Here is a 22,485-nt window from a genome sequence, read left to right as displayed (position 1 = left end):
CCATGCGCATAAATATTTTTACCCCTGTGATCTTGAACTTGGGCCATTTTCAGGTTTTGAAATCTGTGACCGCGATTCAAAAAAGGCCCATAACTACTGTGTTCCTTCAGATATTGCTTTCATATTTGGTATGCATGTGTATCTAGACAACACCTATCCATGTGCATACACTTTTTTACCCCTGTGACCTTGACCTTTAACTAGGGGTCAGTTTTAAGGTTTCGAAATCTGCGACCGCGATTCGAAAAAGGCTCATTACTACTGTGTCCCTTCAGATATTGCTTTCATAGTTGGTATGCATGTGTATCTAGACAACACCTATCCATGCGCTCACAATTTTTTATCCCTATGATCTTGACCTTGAACTTGGGATCAGTTTTCAGGTTTTGATATCTGCGACCGCGATTCGAAAAGGGCTCATAACTACTGTGTCCCTTCAGATATTGCTTTCATATTTGGTTTGCATGTGTATCTGGACAAGACCTATCCATGCGCATTCAATTTGTTTCCCCTGTGACCTTGACCTTGAACTTAGGGTCAGTTTTCAGGTTTCGAAATCTGCGACCACGATTCGAAAAAAAGGCTCATAACTACTCTGTCCCTTCAGATATTGCTTTCATATTTGGTATGCATGTGTATCTAGACAACACCTTTCCATTCGCAAACAATTTTTTACCCCTTTGACCTTGACCTTGAACTTGAGGTCAGCGTTCAGGTTTCAAAATATGCGACCGCGGCTCGAAAAAGGCTCATACCTGCTGTGTCCCTACAGATATTGCTTTCATATTTGGTATGCATGTGAATCTGGACAAGACCTTTCCATGCGAATGAAATTTTTTACCCCTGTGACATTGACCTTGAACTTAGGGTCCGCGTTTAGATTTTGAAATCTATTATGTGCTTATCTCCGCCGTCTGTCCGTTCGTCCTGGCCACTATCTCCTCCTACACTATTAGCACTGGAACCTTGATACTTACACACATGGTAGCTACGAGCATATTGTATGTGCCACATTGCACTATTTGGAATTTTGATCTGACCCTTGGGTCAAAAGTTATGGGGCTTCAGGTGGGCTGTGTCAGAAATTTTCACACATTTTTTTACGTTATTTTACATTAACTTCTTCATTTCTACACCCATTTACTTCAAATTGATACTGAACATCTCGTATGACAATACGGTCAATCTCAACTATTCATGGCCCCATTACCAACCCTGGGGCGCCCCTGGGTCAAACATGCGGCGTGGGGATACGCGTCGGGCTCTGCCGCGCCATTTCTAGTTGTATACATGTATACACTTTGCCCCGTCGGTGGTAAAAAGAGCATTAGGGAAGTGTTATTATTATGAATTGAAGTTTGTCTCAATTCTTTCATGGTCATAACGCTTTGTTGAATGAATTGTGAAATAGATGAGATGTAAATAAGTAATACCGGTAACTAGACCTGGATTATTACCGTCTGACGTTGGTGGCGACGTAGTTCTCATAGTTGACGCTGTTGTCGTTACAACTGAAACACATTTTTTCAACATTTATACGACCTCCAATCATAAAAGAAATCAACAGCAAAAAATTAATTCACACAAGAATGTCGGCTCTGATTATATTCAAAAGAAATTGCTTATGATAATTTCGAAAGTATTAGTTATGAGTGTGACTATACATCGTTGTCATTACATCGCCCATGTTCATATGATAGACACTGAAAGCATGTCAAGCAAATATTGACGGACTATTTCCGTTCCCCAACTAACAAGTTCCCTGCAAACATGTGCCAGGTCATCAAGGATTTGAAGAAGTTCTATCTACAACAAATATGCGATGTTTAGTTTATGAAAGATCAGTTTCCATTTGTCAATCTGGTTATTATGATTGTAGTGTGTTCAAGTGTTTTGATATTGATACCAAATGTACTTTATACAAAAATGTATACAATAGCACAACGTTCGTCTTCTTGTACAATCGTGTGATACATATCATAATAGTATTATGCACTGTATTATATTCATTAACAGATTATAGTTTATTGATGTTTATTGGCAAAGTGCACATGATTTTTTTACTCCTAATGTTTAAGACAAGAGGAGCTGAATGCATCTTATACAATAAGTGGTCGAATGAAGAATAACGCTAACGGTTGGTCATTTGTTGAACTTTAACAAAGACCTATAGAATGTTATCTATAGGTCTTTGACTTAAATATTCGCTCCGTTAAAAAGTGAAAAAAGGGGTTAAATGTATGTGCGTAAAGTGCCGTCCCAACTTAGCCTCTGCAGTCCGCACATACTCATCAGGGACGACAATTTCCGCTTTTATGATATTTTCTGTTTAAAGAAAGTCTTTTAGCAAAAATCCAGTATAGGAGGAACGTGTCGTCCCATATAAGCCTGCGGCTAATCTGGGACGACACGTTACGCAAATGCATTAGACCCCCTTTTCACGACGCATATCTCATATATTTGTCTCTGTGATGATTTTGGAAGTATTATAAGTGATGAAATGCAAGAACGCAATCATTTATATAAACATGTACGTACGCGTTGTTGTAGGTGTTGTATGCGTTGTCGTGGACAAAGTTGTAGTGATAACTGAAACATTAAATCACAGACGCGTCGCGGTTAAAAATCAATCAATTCTGATTCCTGGTAGGTATATACAGCGTAAGATGTTGATGATTTATATGGAGCAGAAAGTGAAAACTTATATGTTGGTGTGCTGTTAGATATGTTATGCAGCATACATAACATCAAGATATACTTGTTCTGACTAAACAGCTTATGTTAGATTTATGACTGACACAGTTATTATGCTAAGATGACAATCTAAGTCATTACTTTGACGGGTTTGTTATGACATATTCGGTAAACTCATGTCATTTGCAGTGAAAAACAAGACATTAAAAAGTTATCATATCGATCGTCCAACCATTATGTCGCTATTGATAATCTTTTGGTATTTCGTTGTTGACATGATAAGAATAGATAACGCAAATATCGTGTACACTTGTTTGAAACACGCGGCTTTTGCAATTTCTACCATAAATAAGAATTCTTTCCAACATAATTATGTATTTGTTATAAAGATCAATCAATAACGAGTGGTAACATACTTGTTTCACAGTACATTCCAGTGAAGCCACTCAGACACATGCACAAGAATGTGGGATTGTTTCCGCTGCCAATATAACAGGATCCACGCACACAGGGACTCGGGGAACACGGGTTGACAGGGGTCGGGGTTGCTTAAAAAAAATATTGCCTATTGAGTCATTCTTTGTTTACATTCTTTAAGTTCGTTTAAATGATTGTATTATTAAAGACTTGGTCGAACTTGGTTTGTTTGCAATAGAGCTAGCCTTCTGATACGCGCCTTGTATATTGACCTGTAACACTGTTATTTGCCATCAATACAAGTGCTGAATACTCATTTAAAGACGAAAGCAACCTTCGCGCTGATTTTTGACGGGAACCAGCATAGCTGGATCACATCCCTGCCTTCATAACCAACCACGTGATGTTAGCCTAGCCAAGTGGCATAATATTGTTATCGTTGTTATTTTTGCTTTTTAAAATTCGGAAATTAATTTTTGTAATAAACCTGAACTGTTAAACTATTTTCAAAATCTAAAAGTAAATGATAGTACTTTTCATAAAATAATACTTAAATCTACAAAATAAAATCCTACCAAATCTGGTAGGATTTTCTTGTGATGGCAGAGATTGTATGTGAAAGCAAGGAACGACAACTCTTCGTGGAGATTAAGAAGAAAGTACAATTAATTCCGTCCATACGAACTCCAGACTACATTATTTTTATCACCAAAGTATGGCGGGAAAAAGGAACGCTACACAGTAGAAAGTTGCTTGAGGAATATAAACGACATTTCTCTTGCATTGTTTAACGTAGAATTAATTCTTTCAACATGTATTTTAGAACAAAGTCCATTGCCCTCCTTAACATTTTGTTAATCCATATCGTCCGTAAGTTAACAACAACAAAAAAAAAAATTATAAACTGACCTATTGTTGTTGTTGTTGTTTGAATCGGAATTGTCGTTGCAGTAGTTGTCGAAATGACTAAAACAATAAGTTTCGGGTAGCACATCGTATTTCAACACGTGGAATTGCAAGCGATAAATACAGATGCAATAATCTAGCGGAAATAAAATTAAAGATTAAAAATGAACGAATTGTTTCCAAATTGGGATTGAAATAAAATACTTGTCGTATTTCATAACTGTTATTGTTTGTTAACTATTTCTTGAATTTTTTTTAGTATTGGTTCCTACGAACATGCTTAACATAAATTAAACAGGCCGTTTCAAATATTTCTGTGGATTGTATATTACGACTGTAAACGCTTTCGATTTTATACCTCTAACATATATATAACGCAATAGAATAATTCATGTGTTTTTCAGATATCGTTTCATCTAGTGTTATTTGCCCATAGAAATTTACACTATTTGGTTTACATATATCTTATTTGTACGATTGACTGACACGTTTCACAATGCAGCCCTGTGAAGTCGCTCGGACACAAACAGAAAAATGTGGGATGGTTTCCGCTGCCTTTATAACATGATCCACGCACACAGGGGCTTAGAGAACATGGGTTTGCAGAAGTTGTCGGAACTGAAACCAATAATGGCACCTAAGATATTGTGCATGTCCATAGCGTGTTAAACATACTCCTGATTAAAAACTTGCTAAGTTTTACTAACATTAGCTTTTTATATATTGTACTTAGTCATAAATTTTGACAGCACAATAATTTCTACAGACATGATGAAAAATAACTACAATTAATATTCATAGCATTTTTTTTATTAATAAGACAATTATATATTCAGTGTGGACTTAATCAAGAGGCTAAAAAAGCAGACACAATCCAAATAATAATTTTTGTCGGACAAATGAGAATGATATTTAATGTGTTTTAAGCTAATTTGTAAATATTTCGCCTACCATATATTAACAGACAATTTTTCGTTGCTCTTCTGAAATTTAGCATTTTCTATGTGACAAACAAGTTTAAGTTTTTTATTGGAACATCAGCGAAATGCCTTTGACCATTCACATATTTAAGTTAACAAATCATTTACAAAAGTAAATGTATTAACAGTTATGTAAGAAGAAACAAGTAGTAAATAAACAACATATTAACGGCTCCAAACAATATTTCTAATTTATCATCACAGAGATTCATTGCATCAGTAATAAAACTGGCAAAATTGTTAATAACTATATTATTTTGGCAAGAAAATATATTTTTAAATTTAACTAAGTTTGGGCAGTAAGTTTGAATATAATATTTTCTTCATTGATCTTTATAGATGGAGCAGATAAGAACAGAAATAGTCACACGGTAATTTATACCTTCAAGTTGTGTCTTGTAGTCACACTTGGTCAGTCTATTTGTGACTTGTAGTCACGATAGTTCAAATAAGGTTAAAAGGTTAAAACCCAAAAGAAGTGTCCTTAAGGGTGACAGGTGACTAAAAGCTGTGGGATCCGACAGCCAGAGTGCAGAAATATCCTTTTATGTATCCTTTTAGTTAATGAAAAACAGTGTCTTTATGTTGCCAAATATTTGCTCATTATATCATTATAATTATTGTCTTAATCCTAGTTATATCAATTTATTACATAATATTTTACTTTTACTGTGTTTTAATAGTGAAGTCGGTATTGTTTTATTGCTTAAGTTTCTTACAGCATTATTATTTATATCACACATATTTAGATCATTAATCCTTTAATTAATGATGCATAATATTATCAATACCTCTTTTTTTTATCAATTTTATGTACATATATATGTGTTGTGCAACGCCATTGAATATAATTATATAAATAGGCGTTTCATCAAATTAGCAAGTTTCAAGTTTCAAGAAAGAAGTGATATTCCGATTCAACAGTGTTTGCGTTCCATAGTTCACATTTACGCTAATCTCTGGGTGTGTTATACAATCTACCAGTCAACAACAAACAAGAACTTGATACGCACCTGTCTGTGTTGTTGTCTTTGTGGAAGTTGTAGAAATGACTGAAATAATACGTTCCGTGCATCGCGTTGCATTAAAACAAGCAAAATTTAAATGGACATTGGCTTTAAAAAAAACGCATACACAATAAACTTGAATTTTTTTTTACGAATATGTTAAACATGTACACATACATACATTTGTAGCTACAACTATGTCGATGGAATATATAGTCAAATTTTCAACGCGTTTGATTTGAGAACAACACATTTGCTTAACATTTATTTGCTTGTCAGTTAATTAAAACAAGTGTTTTCTTCAACGTATCAAATATTAAAACTTCCTCGTATTATAGCACAATTTTAAAAGAAGAGCACCACATAACGGATGCTAACGCTCGGCTGCGATAAATTTTGCGCGACACACAAAGCGACAAACGATATTTTGCGCGATACACGAAGCGACGCGCGAGGATGTACCACAAAATATCGCCCTTGTGTAAGTAGCCCAAAAAGCGACATATCGCGGTAAATATCGCGTGTCGCTTTGAGCATCGCGCAAAAAATCGTGTGTCGCTTCGTGTGTTGAGCAAAATATCGCGTGTCGCTTTGAGTATCGCGCAAAATAATATGTGTCGCTTCGTGTATCTCGCAACATATCGTGTGTCGCCCTTTGAACCCGAGACACGATATTTTGCGCGATACTCAAAGCGACACACGATATTTTGCGCCATACACGAAGCGTATCTATTTTTATATATAACGTACTTTTGCCAGCACATTAAATTCTACGGACATGATAAGAAATAACTACGATAAATTTTCATATCAATTTTTTATTAATAAGACGATTATTTATTCAGTATGGACAAAATAGACAGGCTCGAAAAAAAGAAGACGCACTCCAAATAATAGTATTTGTCGGACATTTGAGAATGGTATTTAATGTGTTTTGAGCTAATTTGTATTTATTTCGACTAGAATATATTAGCAGACAATGCTAAGTTGCCCAACGGGAAATTGAACATTTGCAATGTGACAAATTAGCCAACAACAAACAAGAACTTGTTAAAAACCTGTCAATGTTGTTGTTTGAATCGGCGTTGTCTTTGCAGACGTTGTAGAAATTACTGAAATAATAAGTTCCGGGTATCGCGTTGCATTAAAACACGCGCAATTTAAATCGACTTTGGTTTTTACAAACACATATAAAATAAGCTACTTACGTCAAAATGCATTATAAATTACAAATGTGCTTAACCTTTCATTTGCTTTTCAATTATTAAATAAATATCTATTTTTCATTGTAACGAATAATTTTATCTTCCATGGACTGTTAGACAATTACACATAAAACAAAAATCGCATGTGTATGTTTTTGTAGCACTCACCCGTTTCACAACGAAGTCCAGTGAAGTCGCTCGGACACACACAGAAAAATGTGGCAATGTTTCCGCTGCCAATGAAGCAGGATCCACGCACACAGGGACTCGGGGAACACGGGTTGACTTCTAATTATAGTATCAATTAAATATGTTTTGAGACTTTAAGATGCGTTTCGATTATTGTTACTGCTGCTTAGATACCGTTCGATGAATTCAAGAGTCAGAAGGTCTGTGCTTTAAAATTTGGGACGATAAAACATATCAAACATTTATTTGTTTTTGAGATATAATACTAGGAATCCGTTGCGTTATATTGTTGAATACGATTTTGTTAATAACCAACCATAATATATACTTTTTTGATGAAAATGGATGTTTTTAGATAGCTAACCTGATTCACAGTACATTCCAGTGAAGCCACTCGGACACATGCAGAAGAATGTGGGATTGTTTCCGGTGCCTATAAAACATGATCCACGCACACAAGGGCTTGAGGAACATGGGTTTGCAGAAGTTGTCGGAACTGAAACCAATTATTGCCCAAAAGATAATTCATAATGCATGTCCATAGTGTGTTTAACATCCATCCTGATGAAAAATTAGTTTTGTTTTAATTATATTTAATATAACATATTAATACATTTTGACAGCAAAATAATTTGTACATACATGGTTAGAAATAACTACGATTAATATTCATAACATTTTTTATTACCAAGCTAACTATTTAAATATTTAGTATGTCCTAAATAACAACAAAAAAAGCAGACACACTCCAAATAATAATATTGGTCGGATAATCAAGAATGATATTTAATGTGCTTTTGAAATAAATTTTGTAAATTTTTCCTAGCATATATTGACAGACAACTTTCCGTTGCACTACTTGAAATTGAGCATTTTCTATGTATCAAATTAGTAAAAAAAAAAAACAAGAACTTAAAACATACTTGTCAATGTTGTTGTTTGAATCGGCGTTGTCCCTGCAGAAGTTGTAGAAATGACTGCAACAAAAAGTGCCGGGTATCACGTTGCATTAAATCACGCGAAATTTAAATCGACATTGGCTTTTAAAAAAAAACATAAGTGATAAGCTGGCTAACGTAAAAATACATTGTAAATTGTTTTCACAATGGTATAAAAATTACAAACCTGTGTAATTTCGAGCGCTGTTATTGATTCTCCTCTATTTTAGGGCATATCTAATAAATTTGTTTTTTACAAATATGTTCAACATTTGCATACATTTGTAGCTACAACTTTATCGAGGGATTATATAGTCCGATTCTCAATGCGTTTGATTTGAGAACCAAAACGTTTGCTTAACCTTTCATTTGCTTTTCAGTTAATAAAACACGTCTGTTTTTCCAACGGATCGAATATTGAAACTTCTATGTATTATACGACAATTTTATTTAAAAAAAAAACGCATTTGTATGTTTTTGCATTACTCACCCGTTTCACAATGAAGTCCAGTGTAGTCGCTCGGACACAGACAGAAAAATGTGGCATTGTTTCCGCTGCCAATGAAGCAGGATCCACGCACACAGGGACTCGGGGAGCACGCGTTGATTTCTAATGGTAGTATCAATTAAATATGTTATGGGATTATGATCTACGTTACGATTATTGTGGCTGCTACTTAGATACAGTTCGATTAATTAAAGAGTCAAGATGTCTTTGCGTTGTTTTATTTGGGACGTTATAAATATAAAACATGTATTTTCTTTCCAGATTATGTACTACGCATCCTTTGCCTTATCTTGTTGAATACGTGTATGTTTAAAATAAACCACCTTATATACTTTTTTATGAAAATGGATGTTTTTAGATATCTTACCAGATTCACAGTACATTCCAGTGAAGCCACTCGGACACATGCAGAAGAATGGGGGATTGTTTCCGGTGCCTATAAAACATGATCCACGCACACAAGGGCTTGGGGAACACGGGTTTGCAGAAGTTGTCGGAACTGAAACAAAGTATTGTACATAAGATAACTCATTATGCATGCCAAGAGTGTGTTAAGCATCCATACTGATTAATAACTAGTTTTGTTTTAATAATATTAGTTTTTATATACATGTAACTTATTAATACATTTTGACAGCACAATCATTTCTATGGACATGGTAAGAAATAACAAAGATAATTATTCGTAACATTTGTTAAATAAGACAATAATGTTTTTGGTATCGACTAAATCAACAGGCTCGAAAAAGCAGACACAATCCAAATAATAATCTTGGTCGGACAAATGAGAATGGTATTTAATGTGTTTTGAGCTAATTTGAAAATAGTTCACATGGCATATATAAACAGACAACGTAACGTTGACCTACAGGAAATTGAGCATTTGCAATGTGACAAAGTGTAAGTCAACAACAAACCAGAATTTGACACATACCTGTCAATGTTGTTGTTTGAATCGGCGTTGTCTTTGCAGAAGTTGTAGCAATGACTGAAACAATAAGTTCCGGGTATCGCGTTGCATTAAACACGCGCAATTAAGATCGGCTTTGGTTTTCATAAAGACAAATGCAATAACCGTGCTAACGTCAAAATACAGTGTAAATTGTTTTCATTATGGTATAACAATTACAAAACTGTTGAATTTCAGGCATTGTTATTGCTTCTCTGCTATTCTAAGGTATGTCTTGAGAATGTGTTCTACGAATATGTTTAACATGTACATATATTTGAAGCTGTAACAATGTCGATGAATATATATAAATAAATAAATATATATATATATATATATATATATATATCTATATATATATATAAATAAATAAATAAATATATATATATATATATATATATATATATATATATATATATATATATATTATATATATATATATATATATATATATATAGTATATATATATATATATATATATATATATAATCAGATTCTCAACGCTTTGTATTTGAGATCGAAAGCATGTGCTTAGCCTTTCATTTGCTTTTCAGTTAATAAGAAAACATCTGGTGTTTCATCGTATCGGAATGTTTAAACTTACAGTGAATATGTAACAGTTTTATAAAAACAAATGTCGCATTTATATGTTTTTGTAGCACCCACCCGTTTCACAATGAAGTCCAGTGAAGTCGCTCGGACACAGACAGAAAAATGTGGGATTGTTTTCGCTGCCAATGAAGCAGGACCCATGCACACAGGGACTCGGGGAACACGGGTTGATTTCTATTTATAGTATAAATTAAATATCTTTTGAGACTTTGAGATACGTTTCGACTATTGTTACTGCTTCTTAAAAACAGTTCGTGAATAAAATGGTAAGGACCTCTGTATGTTTTTTTTTTTAAATTGGGACGATACATACATATATATATATATATATATATATATATATATATATATATATATATATATATATATATATATATATATATATATATATATATATATATATATATATATATATATATATATACAAATGTTTAATCTATCCAGATAAAATACTATACACCCATTTCTTTACTTACTCAGTATTTGTATACGTATATGTTAATAATCAACAACTTAATATACTTATTCATTAAAATGGATGTTTTTAGATATCTTACCTGATTCACAGTACATTCCAGTGAAGCCTGTCGGACAAGTGCAGGAGAGTGTGGGATTGTTTCCGCTGCCTTTATAACATGATCCACGCGCACAAGGGCTTGGGGAACACGGGTTGACAGGGGTCGGGGTTGCTGAAGAAGACAAGAATATAGCAACATCCTGTACTGAAAGAAACACATATGAACCGTATTTCCCTCCGTCAGAATTTCGAATGTTCTTTTAATAATATGAACTTAAAAACAATACGCGAAAACACTCAACACAATGAACAATTTAACGCCAAAAATAAACGATAACACAAATTAATTACAAAAAGTTTCGTGGACAGATGGCAAATCGACGAAGAACATTCTATTTTCTGATATATTCCGCCTTAATAGGCTTTTTTTAAAAATATTGTTTCTACAAATGGACTGCATTTTTTCTGTATGTTAATTAACAGAACTATTTATTTTGGCGTTAAAAACAACTTTCCTGATTTAATACGCCTTAATATGCCTTTTCACACGCTTATGCAAATACACTGTAAACGTCTTCTACTTACTGGCAAGATGTGTGTTAAATCAATTTATATACATCTTTAACGAGTAAATAAGATTTGTTGTTTCTGTTTTTACTTTCTTTCGACGGTATACTGCTTAGAAAATATATAGATTTCGATTGACTCATGCCTGTACAAGGAGTGCCGTGATTACACATATCGCCGTGACAACATTTGTAGCACAATTCTATATCGCCTGTCGCTCGCCTGCCAATAAAGGCATGAGTATTTAACTGGTCAGGGCATGTCTGTAATATAGGAAAGATTAATAACCAGATTCCAGACACATCATGAAGGGGAAATTCTTGTGCGCCAGTTTTTTTTTAATTATGTAAATGATAATTTGCTTTTACAATACAAGGCAATTAATAACATAATATGACATTATTCATAAAAGAATAATAAAACATGGGGTCACAGTTTGAAATGGTAAATACAATTAAATTAATTACAAGGACTTTGATTTGAAATATAACATCCATCCGGGGCAATACGTAACTGACTTGAAAAATCAAGAATTGCAAGACAATAATGCCTACTTAATGATGATTTGTTTCTTAGTTCCGCTAATTTAGTCTTGAACGAATTCAGTCCATACAGTAGACCGTTTTCAATAGGTCAATGTATTGTTCATTTAAGGCTTGTGTATGTCTACTCCAGACATTATTTAAATATAAACAAAGAAAATACTACAAGTTTAATCGGTATTGGAAATCCAGAGTTACCCATACCTGCCTATAGTGACAACCGAATTCTTAGATTACCGTACCAGGTGCAAACCGGTTACACCTATGGGGGACTAATAACACAGTAAAACCGTAATAAATATTCAAAAAGCAAAAACAGGTCACGCCGGCAGGGTACTAATAATAAACTAAAACCATTTTTGATTAAAAAAACAACAACTACCACAACTACCACAACTAGTAGTAGTAGTAATAGTAGTAGTAGTGGTAGTATTAGCAGTAGTAGTAGTAGTAGTAGTAGTAGTAGTAGTAGTAGTAGTAGTAGTAGTAGTAGTAGTAGTAGTAGTAGAAGAAGCAGTAGAAGTAGCAGCAGTAGTAGTAGCAGCAGTTGTAGCAGCAGCAGTAGTAGCAGTAGTAGAAGAAGTAGTAGAAGTAGTAGTAGTAGTAGTAGTAGTAGTAGTAGTAGTAGTAGTTGTAGTAGTAGTAGTAGTCGTAGTAGTAGTAGTAGTAGTAGTAGTAGTAGTAGTAGTACGATTTTAAATGTTAACACGACGTTTACAAATGCTTCCAATATACAGTCATCATGTATATTTCCCGCCAAAAGCGCGCGAAAATTATGCTGCAATGAACAAGGTCAAGGTATACTCCTGCAAAGCGTGCGTGTATTGATTTTTTGATACGCAGAGAACACTTAATTCTGTTGATTTCGGTTAAAAGCTTCTTTGGTACACTGTAACTCCAATATAACGCGGATGACGGGGTCCAAGCCACGCAACAGCGTTATAAACGGATCCGCGTTATAAGTTTTGAGCTCATTTATTGCAGGGGCTATAACAACAATAGTATAGCCTATAATATAGACAATCCCAGAATCGATAACAAGGGCGCCGCCATATTGGCTATTACGTAACCCGCGATTGAAAACGGTACTGAAGAATTTGAAGATTACAACGTTATCATAGTGTACACCCGCTTTATTCCAATAACCAGTACTTTATGACTTCGCACATTAGGATTGAAAACAAGTGAAACATGAAACCAAGTGTCGATATGTATCACATCGTAAATCAATATAATTTAAATTAAAAATATACACGAAAGATTCATACAAATATGTGTCTCTGCAACAATATTCAGTGACAACACGTAATGTTTAAGGCCGAGTTGGCATTTTTAAGCATACCTTTCAGCATAATGCCTTTGTATAAAATTTAATTATTTCTTTATGGAATAAAATTATTCAAGCATAATTATAAAGGTATAGAAATATCTAAAGTGTGAAGTAAACGTTGTGATTTTAGCGTAAATAGTGCCGGAGATATTAACAAAGATCTATCAATATATAAAGATTGGAAGCATCCATTCAGACCATATTTTTTGGATAGATCTTTGATATTAATTAGATAGATTAAAGATCGATGTAGACAATTAAATTGATATCTGCCTTTGTTTAAGCCTATATTATTTCTTATTAAATGTCGTACTTTCTATACTTTCCGAAGATATTCATTAAGAAACGTTGTAAGATTAAAGACTTAGGACGACTTCTTTAATTGAATAATACATCTCTTTGTTTGTCTAAACAGTTACCATTTCGCTATTAATATTTCCCTTGTAAGTGTCATTTTAAAGGTAATATACAAATCTATAGCCGAAATGAAGTTTGTAATTCTAAAATTGTTTCGTAAATCTTTGTTATCGAAACTCTGTAAGATTTTCAGGTGGAGATTTTTTTAATTAAAATAATGTATCTAGTTTAGTCTAAAACTAAAGTGGTTTTTAGCAATCTTTTATTTAAAAATCGCTCTCAAGCTAATACAAAAATAACTAGCCGGAAATGAATTTTGTGATTTAAATGAACAAGTATCGGAGTTATTCGCTTGCAAAACTGTGTAAGATGTCAGGATATGTCATACTTTTTTATTGAAAAGGACATATCAGCATTTGTCTACAACTTTCTTATTTTATTATTTAAATAACGTTTTACATGTTGCCTGAAATATTATTAAATTTTCTTAATAACATCTTAATTCACGATTGAAATGTTTTACATGAAAAATAATGAGCCTTAAATAAACTTAAATAGTTCCAATTGCGTTCTCTAGATTTCCTAAACGTATGTCTTTATTAAATGTTCGTAAAACGGTCTAAATTTACGCTTAAAAAAAAAAACACGCACGAAATAAGTGATTTATTTTTTTTTAATTACGGATTATAAATGACAGCAACATACATCTCTTGAAAAAAAAACATCAGCGATAAAGGCGCGAACGAATTCGCTCAATGGGAGGCGATGTTCCAAGTGTGGATTAAAAGCGTTTATGGGTTTGCCCGTGACACCACATGTCTGCACATGTGTTGATACCGAAATTTAGATAAGATATCACGCGTCATCTTTAAATAACATGTTAAATGACAATCAAGACCTTATTCATGCCAGGGACCTACACAAATAGGTCCATGTCCATGCTGTGTGTTATTACTCTTAAACGAATGCAGATGAACCTTATTTCTACTAATTACGTTATTTATATTAATAAAAAAACACGAACTATTATCTGGTTGTCAGATCGATAACAGAAACTCTTTAAATCCTCAAATATATTTTATAAACCCGTTTCGCTTCCTTGTTTTGCGTAGGGACCTATACACACATATATAGGTCCATGTTTATTTCTTCAGTACCGATTTGGAGGCGCGCGCGAGTATTCAGGGGCGGGTAATCCGGGAGGAAATCGATTTCTGGGATTGTCTATAGGTCCTGTAAAGTGTAAGCTGTGTTGTCATCCGAAAATACATGCATATAAACCGCATCGTATCAATAACCGCTTTTATTACGTGCACGTAGTAGTAGTAGTAGTAGTAGTAGTAGTAGTAGTAGTAGTAGTAGTAGTAGTAGTAGTAGTAGTAGTAGTAGTAGTAGTAGTAGTAGTAGTAGTAGTAGTAGTAGTAGTAGTAGTAGTAGTGGTGGTAGTAGTAGTAATATTAGTAGAAGCATTAGTAGTAGTAGTAGTAGGAGGAGGAGGAGGAGGAGTAGTAGTAGTAGAAGTAGTAGTTGTAGTAGTTGTGGTAGTAGTAGTAGTAGCAGTAGTAGTAGTAGAAGTAGTAGTAGTAGTAGTAGTAGTAGTAGTAGTAGTTCATCTAGCAAGTTCATCCCCTAACACACTAATCTAATCGGGTCAATCTAATTCATTTAACGGCAAGACGTAAGTTAACATAAATCCGATAATTCCATTATGTCATCCAACTAAAAAACACATACCAAATAACCCCATAAGTTAGTCACTAACTGTAATTAAAATACCTTAGCGGGATTGCAAATATGAATGTGCTGTAATCAAACAATAATCTAAACGACATTTGCTGGGTAAGAGATATGGAAGCTTAACCCATTTATACCTAGTGTCTAGAAAAAAGGCCTTGGCAAACAGCGTAGACCCAGATGAGACGCCGCATGATGCGGCGTCTCATCAGGGTCTGTGCTGTTTGATTAAAGGAATTTCTGTTAAAAACATTTTTAAATATAGAAAACATATACTAGATATCCCTTATTTCGGAAATAAATTGATCCAATTTAGAAGGATGGGAGAGTCCACTAGGCATAAATGGGTTAATGCGTTATCACGTGGTAAATCAGCCTGGAGATTAATAAGCGTACTCTAAACGCGATGCCAGCCATACACGTTCTTTCCTAAATTATCGATGAATAGCGTTACTGACTCGATATTATTTTATCAATTTCAATTGATGTTTTACGTCTGCGCTGTTTGCTGAAAGGAATTTCTGTAAGAAATATTCTAAATATAGAAATAAATATACTAGACATCCCTAATTTTGGAAATAAATGGATCCAGTTTAGAAGGATGGGAGAGTAAACTAGGCATAAATGGGTAAAGTTCTCCTCGGAGGGCCCAGTCTGCTCAGTTATACCTACATCTGAATGAACAAATATTAAACGTTAAAAAATAATTAAAAACAAACAAACTCAAATATATAAATCAACCTGGACAAGGTACCGTGTTGCAAGTCCTATTTTCCATGCTGTCTCCCAGGCAATCGGCCCCGTGTCTAACCCCCGCTGGAAAGTCACACGACCTTGACCTAGAATGGTTTCCTGCACCGCACGACACCGAACACACTGACCACGTGGTCCACATTCCCCACGTGCCGTCAACTGTGGAAAGAAATCATATTTTGGTTGGTGTGTAAACGTTTGACCGAGGGAGCTCTTCTGTTTACACCACAGGCACTCGGCATTAGCTACTACCCCCATGACAAAAAAAGTTCGTCGACAAAAATTTTTTTTTTACTTATATATATCATATATATAAGTAAAAAAAATTTTTTAGACGAACATTTTTGTCATTTTATTTTTTATTATTAATGGACAATTTTGAGAGTTTTGGGGTAGTAGCTAATGCCGAGTGCCTGTTGTTTACACGTTATACGTATTTCATTCTCAATTTAAATTCAAGTCACATGACTATGTTGAGGAAGAGCAATCGCTAAGAAACAACAGTTATTCAAATTATATTAAGTAATTATGTAAGTTTCCACATAGTGTATCACGTTTATCTTTTTGAAGGAATACTTATATTGTTAATGATTATTAGTTGTAAGCTAAAAATATGGTCGTAGCTTTAGTGTTGCTAGATGTATGACAAGATACGACCAATTTTGGTTAAAATAATTTTTACTCCGTTTTAAGTAGCAAATTTGTGTCATACTATTCGTTAAACAACATTTGTTACAGTTTACTGTAGAACTTTCTGAAAACTGACTGCTTGAATTGTTTGTTTTCAGATATTTATGGCTCCTTAATATATATTTTTTCTTCCATGCGATCTTAGACATTACAAATTCATAGTTCAAACGATTGCGTCTCATATCAATGTAAACTTCCGGCTACTTGGCGACGGCACTGCTGTCACGGGTGGAGGAGTGACGTTGCTCCGAGACGCTTCCGGCGGTGTAACCAAACAGTATCCAATACCGACGCTTACGTCGTCGACGGCTATATCCCCGAGGAATCCGTCACCTATGACACCCTCCAAGATGATCTTCGAGAAATGGAAAGTTAAATAGTTATAGTTTTATAGTTAAATATCTAATAAGAAAATAATATATATGTTACCTGAGTGCTACACGACTGGTATCCACATGATCTTTAATTAAAATTTTAATAGAAGGTGTTGTCATAAAACAATGAGGGGTTTCTGTCCTGATTTGCAGCAAAGTTGTTGGGCGATTGTTTAGAGATTGTTTTGAAATAATTATTATTAGTATTATATTAATGTAATGTTCCTGTGCCACTGAACTTTGTAATTTGTTAGTTTCTTAAAGACCTATACTGATTTAGATTAGCATACGTTAAAACGTCCGGTATACAAGTTATCTTGACCCCTGACTCTAGTGGTTGACCTTGAATAGAAAGACTTCCCGAGTAACCAGCGTTTTGACGGAAATGATCGCCGAACAAAGCGTTCACTTGATACCTTGCTTTAGCATAAAGGTCTTTATAGTAAAACTGATATCATGGTGAAATCCCGCCGGACCGATAGCCCGTACACTTTTTTTGTGTTTTTCGGCGTAAGCTGTATTAAGCCAGCTTTTCACCTTACCTGACCTTTGTAAGTGTCCAATAAAATTCAAATAAAATTTCCCGCGGCTAGGTACGAATGAATACACTTCATTTATTCCATTGGCTGATTTGAGTATACCACCAGAACATTGGAAACATATCCACGTCTTTGTAACACTGTTTTACTGCATGAAACAATTTTATTTCTAATGAAAAGGCTTAATAGATAGAACAGTTTTACACTCAATTCTCGACATCAATACAGTTTGTGCGTGCACCTTTTATTTTCAGAGAATTACCAGCGCAACGCGTTTATACTTAAAAGCTATGTTCTCATATTTAATACTTACTTCCATATTCTTGTCAACATGTTAACATGTAAAAGTATTAAGAGCAGTGGAAGCGAGGCCTCACTTTAATACATTGCATTTCAACCCGCGAGGTGTCGGGTCAATTCGCGGCCAGTGTATGAATGTCAGAGTTTATATACAGGTCATCACCGGAGTTCGCGGCCAGTAAAATAATAGTTATATAATAAATACGCTATCCGTGAACTAGGTGACCTGGAATTTTCTTTAGACCAGAAATATGTAGAGTCTTAATGTCTTTTCAACAATACAATGATAAATATTATTTTTGATTAATTTAACAATAATTATTCCACCATATTGACCAATGTATTAAGCATGAGCGCGATGATTATCGATACTGTAAATAATCGAATCAAATAGCAATGTCCGACAAACCACTAAAACAGGTTTGTTCGAAGAACGCGCCTATAAATACGGATACTTCTCGTGTGGCCGGTTGACTCGTATGTTTTAATTTCACTTCCATTCTTCTTTTGGTTGTCTGTTTTGCATCTATAGGTTTATGACCAGCAATGTGTAATAATGTAAAATAAGCCGCGAAAACTCCGCGTAATATCCCGTACTGCGTGTGATGCAGCTAAGAACTGCACAGAAAAAAGACATTCGCTATCCTTGATCTCATTCATTGAACTATCAACTATTTCTTGTTGATCTTCTCAAGAAAGCAGCATTATAATCGGATGATCTAAGTCGATTGTTCCATAGATATCCAGCGTAAATACATTGTATTTTACAAGCAATGTGAAACATACCTTTTACCTGGTGACCTTAAAACAGTGGGTATCTTCCCTTTCTTAAAAAATACAACATACCTACTAGTATTTGGACGACCGAATTTTATTTAACATGCCATGCTGACCTTGGTTTTTGAACTCTTGACCCAAAAATCAATGGGCGTTATACAAGTCTGCACGGTGTACGGTCAAAACATTGAATAGATATCGTTTCGAAACGAAATGGTCTACGAATAGACCGACAAAGAAACTGACCAACGTACAGGTACAAAGTAAGGTAACTCGAATTTCATTTAGTGAGCACACTAGTTGAAGTCTTTTTTATTTATGTGTGCTTCGTGTAGAATGAGTTACTATGGAAGACCAAAATATGATGTGGTGTTTTAATGAGTCCAACGTTCCCAGTTTTGAACTGTCGATGTTGTTAACTTTCTGTCTTAAAAGAAACGTGGGAATACATAAAAAAAATAAAAACAATGCACTCCACGCTAATTCCTTCATGTTTACTCATTTTATTTAGAAGTTGATTGATACAGTCACACAAAAACATCAACTTAATTCACGTTAACCAAACGTCGATGTACTTAGCGAAAACTGAAACTACAGGAACTACTAAGTTACCGACCCGGAAGTTCACATTGGCCAGCAGCGGAACCTGCGCCGATAACCAACGGTCCCCGTGATCAGTGACGTCACTCCAGACAAGGAAGCCCGGGCGGGGACCATGGCTATGCTGGTAAACACTTAGGTTTCCCATTGTTTCACCAAACTTATGGTACCAGAACCGTAAGCAGACAACTGACTGTCTGAGCGAGTGTATCTCCGGGCTCTCCATCCAAGCCCTTTCCCCCAGGACTCTCGGGGCGCTTGATTCGATGAATGCATACTTACCTAGACCGAGGAAATTGGGATTTATTATTTTCTATATATTTTGGTATGGATGTATTAAATTTAATGCCAATGTTAAATTGCTTTATATCAACACGTTTTGGGAAATTGTATTGTTTTTATGAAATGAGTCGTGTTCTGAAAAACTGGGCATAATGCATGTGCGTGAAGTGTCGTCCCAGATTAGACTATGCAGTCCGCACAGGCTAATCTGGGACGACACTTTCCGCCTAAACTGGATTTTTGCTATGAAGAGACTTCATTTTTGCGAAAAATGTCATAAAAAGCGGAAAGGGTCGTCCCTAATTACCCTGTGCGGACTGCATAGGCTTATCTGGGATGACACTTTAAGCACAAGCATCAAGTCCAGTTTTCTCAGAACGCGACTCAAATATTTGTCTATGACATCGAATAGTATCACAGTTTATATCACAGTGAAAATGATATAAAAAAATTAAACTCAATAGTTATAATAACCTCAAAACTGTGTGTGTGTACTATTTTGATTTTGAAGCAATCGCTTAAAATGCTTTATGCAATCGTGTGTGCCATATATGTAAAAAGAGGAATATAGCCACCAGCGGCGAATTATGATTGAGATATAATGTACATGAAATTACGTGTTGTTTTACTAACATGAACTGATTAAAAGGGAACAAAGTAACCGTTTCGCAATGAATACAGTAAATGGTTAACAAACTAGAATAAAATGTAGATATTGAAATATATAAAAACACTACAGAAAAGGATGTAGATATTGAAAATGTAACTGTGAGAATAGTGCACACAGTTTACAACAGATCCGTTAAACTGTTTTTAAAAGATGAATCACGTGTCACCAATATTGGAAACATGACCGTATGACATTAGATTATGTACCCATACCACCAAACCTTTTTCCGTTCCGGTTGTGTGATCAACGCTGGGCCCCGTGTCGTCAGTGGGGGTGGAGCCAGCATATAGCGTCCAATCAAAATCGTCGCTTACTTCCCCAGCTTTCAGATCGTGCACGTTGCGCCAGGAGCACAGCGTGTCGGCGTTGAAATCGCAACGGTTGTCCTGGCCATCTGAAGTTGTGAGGCATGCTCTATGTCGGGTATTTTTTACTTTTGAGACATTGGCCGTTTTCACAGTTTGAAACACTCACTTTCTTTAAAATTTTAAAATGTTTGCGACCATTTTTTCACAATTTTGAAACGTTTGGGACACACCTTTCAAACATTGAGGGGCCAAAAGCCGCTTCACAAAGACGGCAAAATAACCTGTATGTGTTATTAAAAAATCCAACGATTTATCCACATATGTTATTTTGACTGTATTTATTGTAAATTCCTTACATGCTATCTAAACATGCTAGAAAATTGCCGATATGCTTCTTCAGCTGTAAACTGTTCATGCGTTGATTAATAGATGAAAACTTATTAAGGTAATTCTACGCTGGCAGATATGTGACCTTTGAATGTGTACTCGTAACCGCGATTTAATTACTCATTCCAATAACTAAGATAATCGTTGTAACGACATAGCTATTTTAATTGTTGGATATGCGACTACAAAGTGAAACAACAACAACAGCAACAAAACCTTTGTTGATAATTTAATTATCTAAACCACGACCTGAAACCAACTTCTGAATCCCCAATAGGGATACGCTTAAAATCATACGTAGTACTTCACGAGATACATAAATAATTAAATATTCAGTACAACTGTCAAAATGAAGCCTTAAGGGGTGAGTCATTTTGATTTTGCACATATATATTTTTCTTTGAGACCTTTGCTCCCAAAAAGCTCAATTGTTTTCGACCGCACATATTATATGTATTATTAATTTGAACTTAATATATACTATTTTATAGAACCCGTCCCGAAATCGTTTTCCTAGCGCTGAACTAGATAAACAATATGGGTAGCATTTCTCATTTTCATTGACGTTTTTACTCGTAGCAGTCGGATATTTTATCCATTTTGTCATATTTTAATATTTAGAATTGCCATCTTCGCCCGAATCTTCTCTTTTATTGCAAATAATTTGCGAATGGCAACAATTCCCCAAAATTGTATTCGTAGACAGCATATCTCGTTCGTGTGAATTACTTTGGGGTCGAGTTATATTGCTGTGCAGCAAAAAATGACGACTATTACGTCTGCTCATATTTTCTGATACTATCAGTGACACCGTCATCACTGCGGGGAATCACGTGATCACAAAAGTACATCGTACGCACAAAATGGCGGAAAAAGCTCTCGCTTAATGACGAAAATCGAGGTATTCTCATATTTTATAATATCTAAATTAATGATAACTATGCGCAAAGTACCCGCTTAGTCTCCTTATGTACTCTGGTAATTGTCGTTTTTCTTAGATTTCTGTAGTTTTCTCAAACATTCAGACACAATTAATAATGAAAAGTGTACACCGTCTTAACATACTTTATTTTGACGCGTTTGCTTTTCAAGATGACAAACAAACAAATGAATACAACAGTTTTTGCTTTCTAACATGCTTAGAATATTTCTTACACGGTTTTTCACGTTGTTTAAGCCTTTTTTAGATCTGTGGCGAGTAATTTGGAAAATAGAACATCGTCTGAACGTTTTTTGTTCATCTGAATCATCTTTAAAAGAACATGGGTTTTGATTATGTCGTTACCACAAATGACTGGTCTCATTCCCACGACTTTTTATTCCCCCCACCAATGACCTATTCGTTCCCATAAG

At 34.7% G+C, this 22,485-nt stretch overlaps 1 protein-coding gene across 1 annotated transcript in view; it reads right to left on the bottom strand.

The window, feature by feature from the left end:
* LOC127837895 (neurogenic locus notch homolog protein 1-like) overlaps positions 1 to 22,485 on the bottom strand; it is a 76,083-nt gene that overhangs the window by 8,935 nt on the left and 44,663 nt on the right. Inside the window, exons 20-32 of the mRNA XM_052365343.1 lie at positions 10,460 to 10,579; positions 9,779 to 9,832; positions 9,212 to 9,343; positions 8,827 to 8,946; positions 8,322 to 8,375; positions 7,763 to 7,894; positions 7,378 to 7,497; positions 6,011 to 6,049; positions 4,504 to 4,635; positions 4,021 to 4,077; positions 3,111 to 3,242; positions 2,539 to 2,589; positions 1,434 to 1,511 (exon numbers count right to left, since the gene is read on the bottom strand). Coding sequence (XP_052221303.1) covers positions 1,434 to 1,511; positions 2,539 to 2,589; positions 3,111 to 3,242; positions 4,021 to 4,077; positions 4,504 to 4,635; positions 6,011 to 6,049; positions 7,378 to 7,497; positions 7,763 to 7,894; positions 8,322 to 8,375; positions 8,827 to 8,946; positions 9,212 to 9,343; positions 9,779 to 9,832; positions 10,460 to 10,579 — 1,221 coding nt within the window. The remainder of the gene's footprint in view (positions 1 to 1,433; positions 1,512 to 2,538; positions 2,590 to 3,110; positions 3,243 to 4,020; positions 4,078 to 4,503; positions 4,636 to 6,010; positions 6,050 to 7,377; positions 7,498 to 7,762; positions 7,895 to 8,321; positions 8,376 to 8,826; positions 8,947 to 9,211; positions 9,344 to 9,778; positions 9,833 to 10,459; positions 10,580 to 22,485) is intronic.

Source organism: Dreissena polymorpha, chromosome 7 (genome assembly GCF_020536995.1).
Source record: "Dreissena polymorpha isolate Duluth1 chromosome 7, UMN_Dpol_1.0, whole genome shotgun sequence".
Lineage (NCBI taxonomy): Eukaryota > Metazoa > Mollusca > Bivalvia > Myida > Dreissenidae > Dreissena > Dreissena polymorpha.
This window is presented reverse-complemented; position numbering and strand designations above follow the sequence as displayed.